The sequence below is a fragment of the Vigna radiata genome, chromosome 4 (genome assembly GCF_000741045.1).
Source record: "Vigna radiata var. radiata cultivar VC1973A chromosome 4, Vradiata_ver6, whole genome shotgun sequence".
NCBI lineage: Eukaryota > Viridiplantae > Streptophyta > Magnoliopsida > Fabales > Fabaceae > Vigna > Vigna radiata.
In genome coordinates, this window is record NC_028354.1 from 787,223 (window position 1) to 801,212 (window position 13,990).

A 13,990-nucleotide genomic window follows, 5' to 3' on the forward strand; every position below is an offset into this window, starting at 1 on the left:
GTCGCACGTGTGCTTAAACCTTTTCAAAATATTTTTATTTGATTTTTGTAAAAGAGAAGGAAAAGATTTTCAGCACAAGGCCTACGCGAGCGGTCGCATGTATGCTTAAACCTTTTCAAAATATTTTTCTTTGATTTTTGTAAAAGAGCAGGAAAATGTTTTCAGCACAAGGCCTACGCGAGTGGTCGCACGTGTGCTTAAACCTTTTCAAAATATTTTACTTGATTTTTTGTGAAAGAGAAGGAAAAGGTTTTCAGCACAAGGCCTACACGAGCGGTCGCACGTGTGCTTAAACCTTTTCAAAATATTTTTATTTGATTTTTGTAAAAGAGAAGGAAAAGGTTTTCAGCACAAGGCACACTCGAGCGGTCGCACGTGTGCTTAAACCTTTTCAAAATATTTTTATTTGATTTTTGTAAAAGAGAAGGAAAAGGTTTTCAGCACAAGGCCTACGCGAGCAGTCGCACGTGTGCTTAAACCTTTTCAAAATATTTTACTTGATTTTTTGTAAAAGAGAAGGAAAAGGTTTTCAGCACAAGGCCTACGCGAGCAGTCGCACGTGTGCTTAAACCTTTTCAAATTATTTTTATTTTTTTAAAAGAAAAAAAATACATATTTTATTATAGTATATAAATAAATAAATCTATTAAATAATAAAAGATGTCCAAACCAGCTTTGCTTCTAATAATAAATCGGGCTTAAGCCCAAATGGAAAGGAAGTGATAAAAGTGAAAACAGAGGCTGCACATTGGAAATCAAAAACTTAAAACTGGACCAGACCTAAGCCCAAAGGAAACGGGGTTATGGAAAGTAAAACAGGTTTGCAAAGTAGAAACCTTTTGTCTGGCCTAATATGGGCCCAAATGAATAATGGTAGGATGTCAAATGGCAAAAACCGGGGGTGCAGAAGGAATAAATAAAAAAACTAAAAGAAACATAAAATAAAATAAAAATAAAAATAAAAATAAAATAAAATAAAATAAAACATAATAGACCCAGGCCCAATCCCCCATTTCAGAATTTCCCTAGGGTTTCCTCACCCCCAAACCCTCTAGGAGGTTCTCATTCGAACCACACCTAAGGAATTCTTCTTCAGCATGAACGAACCACCTCCTTCATCCTTTGCAGCGATTCCGACCACCAACTTCAGCCGCCGTAAATGGCGGCCAGAGGTAACACCGGCGGTGCATCTCCTTCCTCGCCCCGAGGATTGCCTCAACCACTGTGACTCCTTCTCTCACGTCATCGATGACGGTGACGCCGTCGCCTCCACGCCGTTGCACTGTATTTTGATTTTGATGCACCACCGATAACTACCTCAGCGATAAGAAGCGCCACCAGAAACATAGTCGGCCACGACGTCGGGTTCAAACCCCAAAATCGTATGCGAGAGAGAGACACTTTCCATCTACAACTCGCTGTTGCCATTGCCGTCAATGGAATCGGTCGTCGTTGATCACCAAAGCTGCAGCAAGTGGAAATGCAAGATCCCATTGCTTCCCCACTGGTCACACTTGACTTGGAGGTACCATTACCTCCCAGTTCAATGTCATCACCACTAATCATTCTCATAATCATCATTAACCGGAAAACAGAAACCTGATGGGGATCTCAAATCTAATCTTATTTGTAAGTGTTTTGGGAAGAGGAAACCGTGACCGGTGAGTTCCTATTTACTGTCTTAATCCTACTGGTACTGATGATTTGATTTGAGCAAGACGGTTTGATAGAGAACGTGGTACAGGATTATAGTGGGAGAATGGTTGTTGGTGGGTTTGGGTTCATTTGAGAAAGAGGGTTTAGTGCTATTGAGAAAAGAAAATCGAGATAATGAAGATGTTTGGGTTATTGCTTGGTGGCGTTTAGCACTGAGGTTTCGAGTGGAGAAAGTGCAATAGAATCTGGGCAAACTAGCTAAAGCCAACTGTGACGGTGGGAACAACGGTGATGAAGTTTAAAAGAAAACATAGTGACCGGTGATGATGATGTGATACTCTCCGATGACACCATGGCAAGCAGAGAAATAATATCCAATATACAACACTACACACAAGACCATTAACGCGAAGAAGTGTTTACCTGATGATGTGCAGAGTTGCTCTTGAGGAAGCAAGTTTCTTCGAGATGTGATTGAAGATTGGAGAGCTGAAGACCAAAATCCACTGCCCTTAGGGATGAATGGTTGAAGATGATCCTGCTATCTCCCTCCTCTCCCTTGTGCTGAAACTGTTAATCTTTTTCACAACCTCTGCTCGCTCTCCTTTTCGTCCCCCCCCAAATCTCCTCCGTAACCGTTTTTCAATACCCCCCACAAAATTCTGTTTTTGTCTCCCCTATCAGCACATGCGCCTGTTCCCCCCACTCCCAGCACCCTCTCCTCATCAAACACGTTTTTCTTCTCTCTTTTTTTCTTTTTTTTTTCTTTTTAATTTTCCTAATTAATTTTATATTTTAATTAATTATACTAGTTATATTAACATAAAAACAGAAAGTAAAACCAAGGTTAACAACGAAAAGAAGAAAAACTAAATAATAAAAAAAATAAATAAGTCAATAAAACCAAAGAATCAAATATAGAGGAAAATAATTATTACAAACACCCGGACGAAATTGAGTGTTAACAAGTTGCTTGGTGAGAATTGATGAATCTCATGTTTACATCTATGCTTAGTGGATTCATCATTCATGAATAAAACATCTGTTGGAAAATATGTGATTATGTGAACTGAATTGGATTGAAAGCATGCATGCATCTTGATAGGATTCCACTGAAAATTTGAATTGAGTAGTTCTTATCATGAGAAAAATGGATTTTGAAAATGTTGAACTATTTGATGAAAAAGTGGAAAGCCAAGTTTTGTCTTGTTTGCTTGAGGACAAGCAAAGTTCTAAGTTTGGGGTTGTGATAACGGTCTAAAAACCATTACTTTAATACATAAATTTGATATCAAAGCACACCCTTTGTGGCTTAGAATGAGCTTAGAATCATGTAAAACACTTAAGTTGAGTCACATGAGAGTCAAAAGTTGTTTTTAGAGATATTATGCTTGTTTTGCTTTGTTTTGCAGGGTTTTGATGGGAATTAAGGATGGAATTGAAGTAGGAAGGTCTTAGACTCAAGGAAGAAGAAGAAAAAGGAAGAAAAGAAGAGTTTATACACCGCTCAGCGTCAAAAGCTAACGCTGAGCGCCACGATTCGAGGGAGAGCCATTATCTGGCGCTCAGGAGGTGAAGCTGAGCGTCCAGAGCGATTAGAGGAAAACCGCTCAGCGGTGAAACTGAGCGCTGAGCGGTGGCACGGCTAGAGGGAAACCGCTCAACAGTTAAATTGGACGTTGAGCGATTGTCTGCTGGGCTTGGGCTTAAATTTTGTTACTTTTATGCTCTATAAATAGCCCCGGTGCGATTCAAATTGTATTCTTTTGGTAGAAGAAGACGTTCAGAGTTGTTCTACACACCTTGGAGGAGGTTCCTTGGATGCTTAGGCTCCAATCTACCAAATTTAGGGTTTATTCTTCCATTCTTTCATTGTATTTCATCTAGTTTCACCATGTCTATGGTCAACTAAACCCTTTGTTGTTGGGGAACAATGTAATCTTTTGAAACTCTCTTTTATTGAAATTCTTATTTATTTATATGCTTGCATATGCTTTGATTATCAATTGTTGGGTTTCTTATCTATGCTCAAAGGTTTTATAGTTTAACTCATTCGATATAAAGATGTTTGCCTTTGTCGATACGAGGACGTACGGGGAAGTCATGAACTGATAGGGAATTGCTTGATTAAGCAATACCACCTAGGGATAGGGGTAGGATGATCAATTGTATTTTGCTTCCGTGATACTTGCATTGATAGTTACTAGGGGAGACTAGGGATAGTAAGCCAGTAACTAGGAGTAGGCTTTTTTCACCGAGGGATCGGGTTTAGGGTAGACTAAGAAAGTTTGCATGACAATTAGATAATAAAGAAAATTAAATAAGAAGAGTAGATAAAAGAGAGTGGATAAGATGAAATATTAAACCCCAACAACTTCATTCATCCATATCTTTTTCTTGCCAATTGAATCACCTGCATGTGCATGTTTATTTTCATTCTTGCATTCCACCACAAGATTTATTTCTCTACAAGTCTTACAAAATCAATCTACATGAAAGTTAAGGCCTGAGAGTCCTTTGGAAAAAACGATACTCGGAACTTACCTGTGACACCCTTGCACTGACGAGGGCGGGGAGTGATTGTCGGTGCAAGAGGCACGAACAAGGAGCGGCTCCTGGCAGGCTTCCAGTGGAAGGGGCACATGGACGAATTGAACATACACCGGAATGAGAGGGAACTAGAGACTGTATAGGTATGGGACTATACGGTTGAAGGATAACTTAAAGGAATTAATTTGGCTACTCATATCAACAAATGCATTTGCTTTTCGGTAGCCTAACCCATAAGAACTCCATGGTTAAGCGTGCTTATCCTGGAGTAATTTAGAGATGAGTGACCTTCTGGGAAGTTTTCCCGGAAAATGTGCGAGTAAGGACAAAGCACATTGGAAAGCCTCGTGTTCGAGGCGTTTTATATTACTTGATAACAATCTGGTACACTTGTCAGGGCCTTAACAAATATGCATATCACAGATATAAACTCATGTATAACCACAATAAGTATGCAAAACAAATAGTTCAAGCACAAACAAACATATAAACACAACACAATTTTACATAATGTGTGAAAGAAACTATTAAAACATTTATGTTGTTGTCATCATCAAAAACACACAAGGATTTGGGTTTAGCTTTCACATATCTCCCCCTATCAACAATTAGTTATAGCTTTTAGCTTATGGCAAGCATTTAATTCAATAGTTCAACAATCGGTATCAAAATCATGGTCATAAGTTTGATTTCCAAGAAGATAATTGTTGAGAGAAAAATTGTTGCAAGTGAAATCAATTGTCTAAAGAACAACTTGTTACTTCCTTAGTCCAAACTATTCTATGCTTATTATAGATCTTGAACTATATGAGCTTTCCAATGTCATTTCCTATTTTAATATTTTTTGCCATTCAGTCTAAGGTGCATTACTTGTAACAAGAATCATTGTTTATGGTGCATGGATAATGAACATGGCTTGTAAAACAACTTTGTATTATAAATAGATAAAAAAAAATATCTTCCTTTAATCTAAGAATTCATCTCTAAAAAATTATCTGCATTTTCTCTACAATTCATGATTTATCATAATCTTCTTTAATGATTGAGCCTCACCTCTTTGTAGTTAGTGTAGAATAGACCAAGCTAAGTAAATCATAATCTTTAATGATATTATGACTTTCACTTTTTTTTTCTTTTATAATTTGTTGGAGTTTTATCCTACATCTACCTGAATTAATTAAGTATATAGGAAAGTTATATAAATATGAAATAATGGAGGTTTTGGTTGCATATGTCCTACATTTTATTTGCTTTATGTTTTTGGGCACCAAAATTGTGTTTCTTGCAATATAAGATGTCTCCATATAAGAAGTTATCATCTTTCATTTTTTCAATTAAGTTCAGTTGATATATGTTAAAATGTGAATTTTTTGTTAGAGATATGTTTCATTTAAATTAGAAATACATGAAACTTAAGGTTTATTTGTTATATACATATTTTAACTTGAATTAGAAACACTTTCATGATTTACTTTATTTAATCACTCTATAATAAATATTCTAGGTATACAAGGTACATCTTACATATTTCACACATTACAAAATCTACAAAAATTGTCCATAATAAAGTAGTAACCATTTAAAGTGACCAATTCCATGTAGTAAAACCATGCTTGCCGCCAGTAAGGATTGATGAATAGAGCTCCAGTGGTTGCTAACAATGCTAATGTGTATGATACAACAAAACTCACAAAAAAGACATACATGTCCATAAAACTACCATTATCTTTGTCAGTATTTGAGTCATTTGAGATATTTGTAGAAGATGGATTACAGCTCTTTAGTAGTGGAGGTCCACAAAGGAATGGGTTACCTTCGTAGCTACTTTCATCAAATGTGGCAAATTGGTTTGTCCATTCAGGTATTGGGCCCGATAAATTGTTGTGTGCCACACTTAATACTTCAAGTGAGGTTAAGATATTGAGCTTAGGAGGAATTTGACCATTCAACTTGTTAAAAGAAATATCTAAACTCTCCATTTGCACCAAACTTGAGAAAGAATCCGGAATTTGTCCAATCAAATCATTATGAGACAAATTCAATGCTCGGATTCTTGTTAAGTTTCCAAGCTCATTTGGAATATTTCCTTTTAGTTTATTTAGGGATAAATCAATTCCAGACATGTAACCAAGGATGCTTCCGATGTACATATAGGTATTTCTCTTTGAAGTGAAACTTGCTTTCTCTTTCTTAGGCTCTAATGATGATAATGGTGCTTCACTATATTCTTCAACAAAGAAGCTTCCCTTTGATGCTTTTAATAATGGATCAAGGTTCTTACTATCAAAAGGCATTGTCCCCAAGCAATGAGGAATTTCTCCAAAAAATTCATTGTCTGAAAGATCCAATATGGTTAAATTTATCAACTGACATAATTGCTTAGGTATATCCCCATTAATATGATTACCTTTTAAAAGGAGAAAATTCAACTTTGTATAACTAAGGTCTTGCATCATATCTTGAATGTTGCCAGATATTTCATTATAGTTAAGGTCTAACATCACTAAAGGGGAGTTTCCATTGAACATCCTTTTGGACAATCCTGTTAAATGATTATTGCTCAAATGGATAAATTTCACAGAAGAATTTAGGAATGATGGTACAAGACCAGTCAAATTATTTTGGGAGAGATCCAAATATCTTAGATCTTCAAGTTGTGCCAATTTTGATGGAATGAACCCTTCAAAGTGGTTATTAGACATACGAAGTTCCGATAATCTTGAGAAATTTGTTAAAAGGCTTGGAATGTTTCCTACCAAATGATTATTGCTTACATCCAATGAAATGATGGATGTGTTAAAAATGTTGCTCGGAAGTTTACCACTAAAGTTATTATCATTCAATGACAAAAACTCCAAATTAGCAGGCATTGTAAAGATAGGCCCCTCGAACTTATTATTTGAAAGTATCAACCAATTGAGTTGTCCAGCTTCAAATATGTCACGTGATATTTCTCCAAACAATTGGTTGTTTGAAAGATCCAACTCCAACAATGACTTCAATTGGCCAAACTCACGAGCAATTGAACCTTGGATGTGGTTTCTAGACATGTTTAGGTATTCCAAATTTGGATAAATTAAACTAATATTCTTGCATGGAATTTCACCAATTATGATATTTTTGGACACATCAATTCTGTGTAACTCAGGAAGGGGACGCAATGGTAATTGCATAGTATCAGTCAAAGAACAATTTCTAAAAATAACTTCACTCATTTTTGTGTTGTTTTCCAACAACCAATGAGGAAACCTTCCTTCCAACTTCAAATTATTGAAATATAGTGTAGTTAAATCTTTTTGATAAAGAAGAAATTTGGGGAGTCGAAAAGAACTAGTTTGAATGTTCGAAGACAACCTAAGCACACTTAATTGAAATTTTGGAATCCAAGTGTGCAAATTGTATTGTGAGTCCAATATGATTTTATTGCCTTCGCCTAAGATGACTTTAAGGTTTGAATGATTGGCAAATGCAAAAAAGGAAACAGGAACTTCAAATTGGTTTTCTATAAAACCAAAATGTTCAAGTGATGTAAGTGTTGCAATGCTAGAGTCAAACCTTCCAATGAAGTTATTTTGAGAAATATCCAATATCCGAAGAGATGTCATGTTAACGAAAGAACTAGGAAGAAATCCTTCAAATCCGTTGTCTATTAGGCTTAACTCTTCTAGCTTCTTCATCTTATACCAATCTGAATGAAAATTTGAAGAAAGAAGAAAACATCATACAAAGATTATAATAAGAAAAGTATAAAGATTTCTTTGAAACGAAGAAAAAATTGTATAGAACATATATTTCATAAAGAACGTTGAATAATAATATAATTACCTGCTACGGGAAGGGTGCCATTTATATGAGAGAATGAAAGAAACAAAGCTTTTAAGGACGTCAAGTTTCCAATACATTCAAAAAATTCATTCTTCATGTTATTATTTCCATCCAATGTCAATTCTTCTAGGTTTCTTAAATCATGGAAATCTGCATAGTAGAAAATATATATGTATATAAATCTTAATGTAACAACTATTAAAATAATTTATCTTTATGAAAATCATAAATATTACTACCTTGAGATACAATTATTCCTTTCAAGTTATTGTGTGATATAGAAAGCTTTCTAATGGATGATGATAAAGCTCCTAATGATTCTCTTAGTTTGTTTCCATCTATCATATTCCCATCTAAATCAAGAAAATCCAATCTCCTGAGACTTTTTAGACCTGAAATATATGTAAATTTAATTAAAAGAAAGTAAATAAACTTTAACTAGGCTAAATTAGATAGATCATATTGACAAATATATTTTGTACAAAGTAAATATATGAACCTTGATGGAATTATGGGATTCAACAATGTATTTTTATTATGAATTTATCTAATATATCCCTTCTTTGTCCCTAAACAATAAATTAAACCATTTTTCTTTAATACCTTGATGGGCGACAAAATTGTGAATATTATTATTGCTTAGATCAAGATGCGTCAAATTGGATAAAGTCAACAATCCTGAAAAAAGAAATTAAGAATTAAAAAAAATCAACAAATATTCGTGAAGAGTTATTTTCTTTACTTTCAAATAACCAAAAGTATTCTTTTTCCAAACACTAGTGTAAGTTTAACCTCTAAAAGTTGAATGTTTTTAACGAAAGAAAGGAATGTAAATTGAACTTTTACTATTTTTACTTTCATAGAAAAAATAGGTAAAAAAGAGTTAGATGGCATGTATGGTATCACATAAAAGAGTTCCAACACTTTTACTAAGTATTTGATAAAGAAACAGAAAACTACACAAATAACCAGTGAAAAATAAGGTTATTGAGGATAACAATCATTAAAAATGCAAGAGTTTTATTTATATTGTTGATAGTTAAGAAAAAGACTTTAAACTAAACTTAGTCTTATAAAATAATATGCTCTAACATTTTTGTATAGCATGAAACTAAAAAATAGTAGTCTAATAATAGATCGAACAATTAAATCTAACAAATATCAATTTTTATTAAAATATATTTTAAATCATAATTATAATATTATGTTGAGAAATTAACCTTAAATTTAATTTAACTTTATAAAATTAATTTATAAAATGAAATTTACATTACATTATGTATTATAAATCAAATTTATTTTTAATCTATGTATTACTTTCAACATTAACACAGTTAGATGTTAGATAAACTTTTATGTGCTTGTTTAAGGAGTGTGTAATTGAGACATGATGTAAGACTTACCATCTCTCATATGTAGATAAATTAACATTGGACATATTAATCGTTAATATTGACTATGTGTAAAATTTCACATTATCTACTTCCAAAACCAATTTCGCCAGTAATTAATTAGTACGAAAACATTATTCACACAAACAATATTATTTATCTCTTTGCACTCTATAATATCTAATACAATGATATTTATTCATATATAATAATTTAGATTAAATTTAAACATAAGTCAAAATAAAAAATAATTTTTTTCAAAACATAATTCATCAAATGGAATCAAACAATTCAAAACCGAATTAAAACATTACACAAAATATTTAAATAAAATATTGAAACATAATTTTAATGAATTTTACTTTCATTCAAAATTCAAAATTTAAAAGATGAATGATCCAAATATAATAAAAATATAGTCCATATAAAGCGGAAAACACAATCCTAATATAAGCTTTTCTTATAATGAATAAATAAGTATCGATAGTTTACATAAGAGTGTAATACTTTGTTTTATGATATAAATGGTTGTGTTGTAATTTATGGACTTTTGAAATATTGATTATCTTAAAAATAAAATTAACCATGATATATCACTTGATTGGTTAAATAGATTTTCTTAAGTATAAATGTTAAACTCAACAAATAAGAGTAACTACTTTATATGTTGATTCTAAGCTTTGTTTTGATGTTTAGTAGAAATGGTTTTAAAAATTAAAAAAAAATTAAAATTCTAATTATGTTAAGTATATAAATTTCCGAATTTCACTATCTCTCCAGAATTTTGTTTTTCTTTATCTAATTTATAAACTTTTATTTCAATTTTAATCTTTCTCCAATCAAAAGTAATCTTCTAAAATATAGTAGAAAATATAATATCATTTGATCTAATCAGATTTAATTTTGTTTTAAAGTAAGTTCTGAATTTGGCTGGCCATTTAATTGTCTCATTCTCTGAAAAACAAAATATGAAAACATGTGGTTATGAGTTGACTTACTAAGGATAAAACAAAATGAAAGCATCAACTTATCTGTAATATTGTATATTTTTTTTAATGTTGTGATATAATAATGGATAAAAATACTGACCGTTTATATCTAGTGCTCCTTCAAATTGGTTTTCACTTAGATCAAGGTATTGGAGATGAGAAAGTGTCATTACAGACGAAAGAAATCTGTTGCTCAGACTATTTTCACTCAAGTCTAGATGTTGTAAATTGGTTGGCCATTTAAATGCCTCATTCTCTGATAAAAAAACAAAATTGAAAACATAAACTTATTAGTACTCACTCACTGAAAATTATATGTCCATAATATTGATTACGTGTTAATATGTGATTGGTCGTAAATTATTTCATAATAGTGTTTATAATTATTATTATTGATTATGGAGTAATTTACAACCAATCACAGATTGACACGTAATCAATATTCAAATATTATCAAAAAATATTGTCTAAATATCATTATCCTTATAAATATACTTTATAAATGCTATCAAATGTTAATCATAACATAACTAACCTTTCAAAGGCCTCAACATATAAAATATACTTTCAGACTCATTCAAGTAGTTCTCATGTAAGTAAAGGGTCTCCAAAGAACTCAATTTTGAAATATCTAAGAATTTACAGGTTGTTAGATATACTTTCTAATTAAAAAAAAAAAAACAAAATATGAAGATTTGTAACATTGAAAGTATAGAGAACATACTATAAATTGATCTCCAAGTCAATTTACTGTATCCTAAATATAAAGAGTTGAGGGATAAGAGTCCACTAAGAGCAGAGCCAATATCAGTTTGGTTGAAGTTGTTGCCGGACAAGTCAAGGAGTTCAACATTCCTCAATTTTGACCATAAACCTACAATTAAGTGATATATATATATATATATATATATATATATATATATATATATATATATATCCTCCCTAAGTTAAAACGTAAAAACAGTCAACTTTATTAATGAAATGAAAAATTTACCTTCAAAGTGAAGATCTGAGTCCAATTGATTATAACCCAAATAAAGTTCCTTTAAAGATGTTAATCCCTCAAGATATGGCAAGATGTCATTAGTCAAATAGTTCCAACTTATATCAAGGGCCTTCAAATTACTACGCAGCTTTGGCGGCAGGCTTTCAAAAACTTACATATACAAAAGTTGTGAAAGAACCCAACAAATGTGAAAACATATATATGTAGTATAAAAAATAAGAAGATTTTCATGTTAATAAAAAATCAAATTGTTGTCATTTCTTAAACTAAATAAAAAATAGCTAATCTCACCGTGGTTTAATGAAGATGTAGTCAACCTGTTAAATCCTAAATAAAGATACTTAAGAGATGGAAGGCCATCCAAACAAGATATAATACTGGCAGCCGTGTTCAGCTTGTTACCATTCATGTCAAGGAGTTCGAGATTTGGCAACTCTGGAAAGTAAGTAAAAGAAAGTTGAAATAATAAATATTCCATAAACCATAAAACAGAATAGAACTAGAATAAAGATATTTAGACAACATTTTTTTTACAATATTTGAACATTATCATACGTGTCATTGTGTGATTTATCCATGATAGTGTTATTGTGTCATTTGGACTAATCATACAACGACACGTATGATAATGTTCAAATATTGTCAAAAAATATTGTCTATGTATCATTACCAATAGAATTATAGAATTATAGGAAAGAATACCTGCATCCCCAACACAACCAACTATATTGTTATTTGACAAGTCGAGGTTCTTCAAATCTTTGAAGACAGAAAAATCCGAGTAATTTATATATTGCTCTGTTGGCTTCCGCAACCAGCCATTAAAAAGATCTAGTCGTGTTATTCTCCCTGTGGAAGAGTTACAGTCCACTCCATACCATTCACAGCAATCTGTGTCGACGTCCCATGAGAAAGAATTGTCAGAAAGGGAACGTAGACCCAAAAGTGCTTCTTTCTCTTCTTTCCTACATCCTTCAGAGCAGATTGTTTCCCATAAAAGGAAAATGAGGAAACACACTCTCACACTCTTCATGTTTCTCCAATACATTGCATCAACAACTTCCTCTCCATCTCTTAAATAGGAGGAAAGCATCACCTGCCTTATATCTTCAGTTTTTTAAATTAAAAGTGTTTTTCTTCCTCCCATCATCCTTCACACCACACGGCTTCAAATAAAAGGAAACACACTCTTCATTTTCCTCTTCATTTCATAAATAATTCGGTCATCTATAGATGTTCAAATGTATGTAATATAATAGTACTATTTAAAGAAGAAGACTTCACGTCAACCCAAAGGTCACACTCAACCCTACTAAATAAAATCCAAAATATACATCTCTCGGTACTTATAATTAAAAATAATTTTACACCGTATGAATTACTTATACATCTAAAATTAAATGTAATTTTTATTTAAATCACCATTATATAAAGAAAAAATTTCTTATACAACATTGATCTAGTGTGAACTCGTCTCCGCTCTTCTATTATCCGGCCCAACATTGATCGTAAGAGACCCAGTAAATCGGTTATTGGCCCCAATATAAGGTTATACGTCAGGTCAGATTTTGAACCTGAGTTCTTATTTAAATTTAAATTGACTTAGTACATCAAACTATATCTTACCACGTCGGTATGAAGTTATGTATAATATATTATGGTCTACCGAGGTCGGTTAGACCTGGACTACAAAAATGTTTATCGGTTGTCTATGTTAGTTGTTTACTATTAATGTTAATAGTTACTTAAACATATATATATAAAGATCAAGGAAAGACAAAAAAGTATGACTTGACTTCATCCAGAAGTCACACCCACCACCAAATTGAATCCAATATATACACGTCTCAACAATTATGTTACAATTAAAAGAAACTACATCAATATAGATTATTAAATCTAAAAGATAACATATATTTAATAATACTCATTTATCAAATTTTCATTATATACATATATATATATATATATATATATATATATGGGTTTGCTAATTTACTTAAGAGGGTTTTTCAGTTGGTACATTTTAGTAAAGTGTACCAAGTTTTAGGTTACAAAAATGTCCCTCTTTAAAAATAAAACCAACTTTAAATTCAAGGGTATTTTAATAATTTTAAAATTTAATTTAAAATAAAAAAATAAAAAGTAGTTAAGAAAAATTCTGATTGGTCCACGTGTACGAGAGAAGTTATTAGTTTTTATTATATATTTTTTAAAAGGTAGTTGTTTTTTAAAATAAAAAATAAAATAAAAGGTACTTGTTTTTTTAACCCGGGTTTTATAAACTCATACGGGTTCTATAAACCCATACGGGTTCTATAAACCCGTTCTATAAACTCAGAAGGGTTCTATAAATCTGGGTTCTATAAAGTCATGGAAATAAAAATTGCAAAAGATATCTTTAAGTCATAGAAAATATGTTGCCTATGGATATGATCCCCTCATTTTTAAAAAACAACGTAACTATAAAAATTATATCAATTTAAAAATATTATAATTAAAAATAGTGGAAAATAACTACCTTTCTTTTTATTTTTTATTTTAAAAACAATTAATGAATAACTACCTTTTTT

The 13,990-nt window shown here is 31.8% G+C and overlaps 1 protein-coding gene across 3 annotated transcripts in view; it reads right to left on the reverse strand.

Annotated features, from left to right (window-relative positions):
* Window positions 1-5,733: 5,733 nt before the first annotated feature.
* Window positions 5,734-13,990, reverse strand: part of LOC106758224 (receptor-like protein 12) — a 22,392-nt gene continuing 14,135 nt past the window's right edge. Inside the window, exons 1-10 of one of the 3 annotated variants that reach the window (XM_014641168.2) lie at window positions 12,120-13,230; window positions 11,709-11,852; window positions 11,406-11,567; window positions 11,136-11,285; window positions 10,947-11,042; window positions 10,512-10,667; window positions 8,635-8,709; window positions 8,271-8,423; window positions 8,032-8,181; window positions 5,734-7,894 (exon numbers count right to left, since the gene is read on the reverse strand). In XM_014641168.2, coding sequence (XP_014496654.2) covers window positions 5,736-7,894; window positions 8,032-8,181; window positions 8,271-8,423; window positions 8,635-8,709; window positions 10,512-10,667; window positions 10,947-11,042; window positions 11,136-11,285; window positions 11,406-11,567; window positions 11,709-11,852; window positions 12,120-12,510 — 3,636 coding nt within the window. In that variant the 5' untranslated portion in view covers window positions 12,511-13,230 and the 3' untranslated portion in view covers window positions 5,734-5,735. Of the gene's footprint in view, window positions 7,895-8,031; window positions 8,182-8,270; window positions 8,424-8,634; window positions 8,710-10,511; window positions 10,668-10,946; window positions 11,043-11,135; window positions 11,286-11,405; window positions 11,568-11,708; window positions 11,853-12,119; window positions 13,231-13,990 lie in introns of those variants that run through there. The other 2 variants (XM_022779563.1, XM_022779562.1) reach the window with 2 other exon arrangements.